We start from the raw sequence: 4,428 nt of genomic DNA, 5'->3' as shown, positions 1-4,428 counted from the left end.
TATTATTTATTGTCATCTTGCTGCTAGAATTCACTTAAAATGCCACATTTAAAATGGTTTTTTTTGTGTTTTTCTTTACACAAAGTGAGGTTAGTAGAACATTTTTTATAATAAACATTGTAACTGTTATAGATATATTCTCATCTAAATTGACCAATGTCACCTAAATTTTTAAAACATGAAAGAAATTTTTACTTTTTTGTCAAAGAGCAGAACTGAGTGCAGAAACACAAGCAGTCATTGTGGCATTACACAATGGTTATTTTATGAAAAAAACTACTTTCAAAACTAATGTTTCTCAAAGTGTAGTAATGTAATAAGAGCCTTCATTGCTCTAAAAGGCCTAAAGCAACATCAAAATAAGAGGACAAGTTCATCTGTGTTCAAAGCAAGAAAAATTGTACTTTTAAAGCTCCAGAAATTCAAGAGTAACTCAACTCTATCTGGAAAACACCAGCATCTGTTTCAATGGTACATCAACATTTGTATAATAGAAGGATGTGTTGCTACACATAAACCATTTCTACCCACAAAAAAAAAAAAAAAAAATTAAAAAATTGAATTGAGCAAAAACACATAAAGATTGGACAATTTAAGGTTTTGTTCACAGATGTAAACAAGATTTGAAATTTTTGGAGGACAATGTTGACTTCATGTTCAACATACAGTCAGTGAATACAGAATTAATCAATGTATTATTCCAACAATCAAGCATGGTAGTTGGTTGGTCATGGTGTAGAGATGTTTTTGCAGAAAACAAAGTGAGGAATCAAACAAAGTGCAAATTGAAAGATTACGGGCAAAAACATTTACTAAAAATTCTTTAACAAAATGTTTTTTTCAGTGTGGAAAAACAGCTTTTGTACTTCAGCAGGACAATGATTTTAATCACAGTTCTAAATAAGGCCAGAATTACATTTCAGCTAAAGTAAATCAAAGAGAACTAAAATATATGGAATGGCCTCCTCAATCTCCTGATTGTAATCAATCTGTTGTGGGATAAGTCCGACAGAAACACAAGGAAAATGGAACAAACTAATATAAAACAGTTTGGGACATTTCTAAAAACTTGTTGGAATAAAATTACAATAAAATCATTGGATAAACTAAATGTAAAAATCCCCAAGTATATGCTGCTATTATACAGGCAAATGGCAGATGTTTTGAAGAATCAAAAATGTGAAAAACATCTTCAGAATTTTTGTAGGAGTCAATATATTTTGTTACAAAAATTACTTTTTTTGTAAATATTCCCAGAAAAATACAATAATTAAAGAAAATCTTGGTTTTTTTTTTACATTTAATCAAAATTGTATGGTGAATATAAATTTTTGACTGGTAGAGTAGCCCAGACATACCAACCTCTGACTATCACCTTCTCTGTAGAATTCTTAACTTTTGCTGATTTCAAAAGAAGCCTGTGAAAACTACATGATTCAGTTTTCCAACCAGAAACCACAGAAGATTTGGTTTAAATATATTACTGGAAGCATATTACTGATCTGATCAACAGTTGGGAAAATTTAAAGAAAAACAATAATAAGAACATAAAAGCAGCAGGAAAAGCTAGACAAGATTTTAAAAAGAAAAGAAGCAGGGTTTTCTGGATTGCTATGAAAAATATCAAGATATTCTAAAGAAGACATAAATAAGAAGTATAAAAAAGAAGTATAAATAAAGACTCGTATAATACAAATATAAAATTTTTGAGAGATCAAAGGACCTGCCATAAGATGACCCTGGGGAAAAAGACGAACAATATACTTAGAGAATGGAGAAAAGATAACAGAGAAGGTTGAAACATGAACAGATTGTTCTTTTGATATTATCCAGCCAGATCCAAATAATCACAAACCACAAGTCAAGAATTTTGTTAAAGATTTTGCCGTGACTGCAGTTTCCAAAAACGTTTCATCAAGATATTTATGCATGTATGTAGATTTGATTGTTGGCTCAGATGAAATATTAAAAACTTCACTATCTCATTTAACAATTTTGATTAGTTCATAATAAAACCGTTTAGGAAAATGCTAATATTAGGTTTAGCCAAAGACAGGTTTCTATTTTACTGGAGCTTGCCAGTTGAAGACATTTTTATAAGTTTTATATCAAACATTTCTAGAAGCAGATTAACACAGAAAAAAATAGCAACACTAGAAAATTTGATTCTTAAATGGTTTCAGACAAGGTAGAATGATATTAGGAATAATATTGATTCTTAAAATTTGATTCCAAATCTATCAGTAATAGCACAATGATGACAATAGAAAGGCACTACTGGTACCTAGATAAGACCTTGGTTTCATTAGGTCTCATTGAATCCTGATGTATAACAAGAAAAATATTCTCTAAACCAGTTCCTGATCACTTTCAGCATTTAGAGAAGTATTAACTTTAGTTAAACTTTCTGGCTTTAAAAAGGTTTTCAATTTTATCACTTATTACCAACAACTCTGAAATGGCTTTAAAGATTGTTTCAGAATTTGAAAACAATGTTCATAATGAGAGGATCAACAGGAACTATTAATCTTTCTGCAGTAAAGACCAGTTCAGCTCTGTGGTGTAGCAACAAAGGAGCAGTTGCAGCAAGCATATGATAGAATTGTAAAGCAAAAAAAAAAAGATAACATGATATATATCTCATCATGTTTTACATATATGTATATTTTTTCAATATTCTCCAGAAAACAGCATAAAATTTAAGAAACATTCAACTTTTTTCCTTTCAATAGAATTAAAGATAAATGTCTTTACTGAATATATATGGGGGTACATACATGCCCCCATCCCTCTCTTCTAAACACACCTTAATAATTTTAGAAACCCTCAGGTTTTATATTTACTTATAATTTAACTCAAATAGAAAATTAGCTTTAGTTATACATAGTAATACACCATTTTAATTAAATGATGATTTTTGTAGATTATATCCATATTATGTTCTGCCCACTACCTAAAATTGATAACTTCACTTACTTTACATGTTAGAAATTTTCAAAATTCCTTTCTGTATACTATATGTTTTTTTTTTTGTTGTTGTATATAAAATATTTAAATTTATGTCTCAAATTAAGATAAATCTTATATTTTCAATCAGATAAACAATGAATACTACTAAATTATTTGCCATTAGAAGGAAATTAAATTTTTTAGAAAAAATGAAATAACATGAACTTGTTTAATAGCAACGACATAATTTTTAAATACAACTAGAGTTAGAGGAGAATATTATTTTGACAATATCTGCCTGAAATACGCATAGACATTGATCAATATATTTGCAATACATGTACATATATCAAGAAAATCAAACCTGTAAAAGGGAGTACGCAAGCTTTTGAATCTTTCCTGTCCAGCAGTATCCCAGATCTGCAGAGTATATGTACAACCACTAACTTTAACTTCTTTATTAAGAAACTCAACACCAATGGTATGAAAAGATTGGGTATCAAACTTATTATTGACAAATCTGTTCATTAATGCACTTTTTCCTACTGCACCATCACCAAGAATGATTACTTTTAGAAAATTTGGTTTAGAACTCATTTTGTTTAAATTCAAACTCAAATATACATTTCAACTTCTATTCAGCATCTATAGTTAAAATATATTGTATTAATAATATGTTTAATATACATACATACATACATACATACATACATACATACACACACACACACACACATACATACATACATACATACATACATACATACATACATACATACATACATACATACATACATACATACATACATACATACATACATACATACATACATACATACATACATACATACATACATACATACATACATACATACATACATACATACATACATACATACATTCATATATATAGTGTTTATACAAAAAATTAATTAGAATTTGTATAGTAGAGAGTATTTAGAACTACTTATTGATCTTATCTTTAAAATCTAATGATCACTATAAAAATAAGGAAAGTATTTGTTATTGTTATAGTGCTATATTCTAAACAACAGTCATGTAATAACAAACGTAAAATATTATATTACATTAGAGCCTTATACTTTAACTACCAAATTTACTTGATACACAATACCAGCATACATATATGCTTCAAAAATTTGTCGTTAAGCTGTCTAGCAGAGAAAGAATACTATGTATATGGAACTTTTTAGATGACAAAGTATTATCAAAAGATCTAAAACTTTTTAAGGGTGAAATTGCGAATTTTTTTAGTTTTTAATAACTTTTTTGGATATTTTCAAATACCTTAATTAATCTGCTTTCCTTTCTATGTTCATAATTAACAAAATCAGTATAAAAAAGGTTATCTATTATGGTATAACACAACTTCTTTTAAAAGTGCTTGTTTCCTCACTTTTTAATTGTTGTTTCCGTGTATTACTTATTATGGTTCCTTTTATTTTGTTAAAAACGGAT

General features: G+C 28.1%; 1 protein-coding gene across 1 annotated transcript in view; it reads right to left on the bottom strand.

The window, feature by feature from the left end:
- LOC149892299 (ras-related protein Rab-9A-like) overlaps positions 1-4,368 on the bottom strand; it is a 6,215-nt gene extending 1,847 nt beyond the window's left edge. The window contains exons 1-2 of the mRNA XM_090078176.1: positions 4,258-4,368; positions 3,314-3,594 (exon numbers count right to left, since the gene is read on the bottom strand). Of these exons, the coding sequence (XP_089934302.1) occupies positions 3,314-3,546 (233 nt within the window). The 5' untranslated portion in view covers positions 3,547-3,594; positions 4,258-4,368. The remainder of the gene's footprint in view (positions 1-3,313; positions 3,595-4,257) is intronic.
- Positions 4,369-4,428: the final 60 nt, after the last annotated feature.

Source organism: Hydra viridissima, unplaced genomic scaffold (assembly GCF_058129835.1).
Source record: "Hydra viridissima isolate aposymbiotic clone 2 unplaced genomic scaffold, HvirCarnegie_v1 scaffold_2, whole genome shotgun sequence".
Lineage (NCBI taxonomy): Eukaryota > Metazoa > Cnidaria > Hydrozoa > Anthoathecata > Hydridae > Hydra > Hydra viridissima.
The sequence above is the reverse complement of the archived record's forward strand: the minus strand, read 5'-3'. Positions and strand labels throughout refer to the sequence as shown.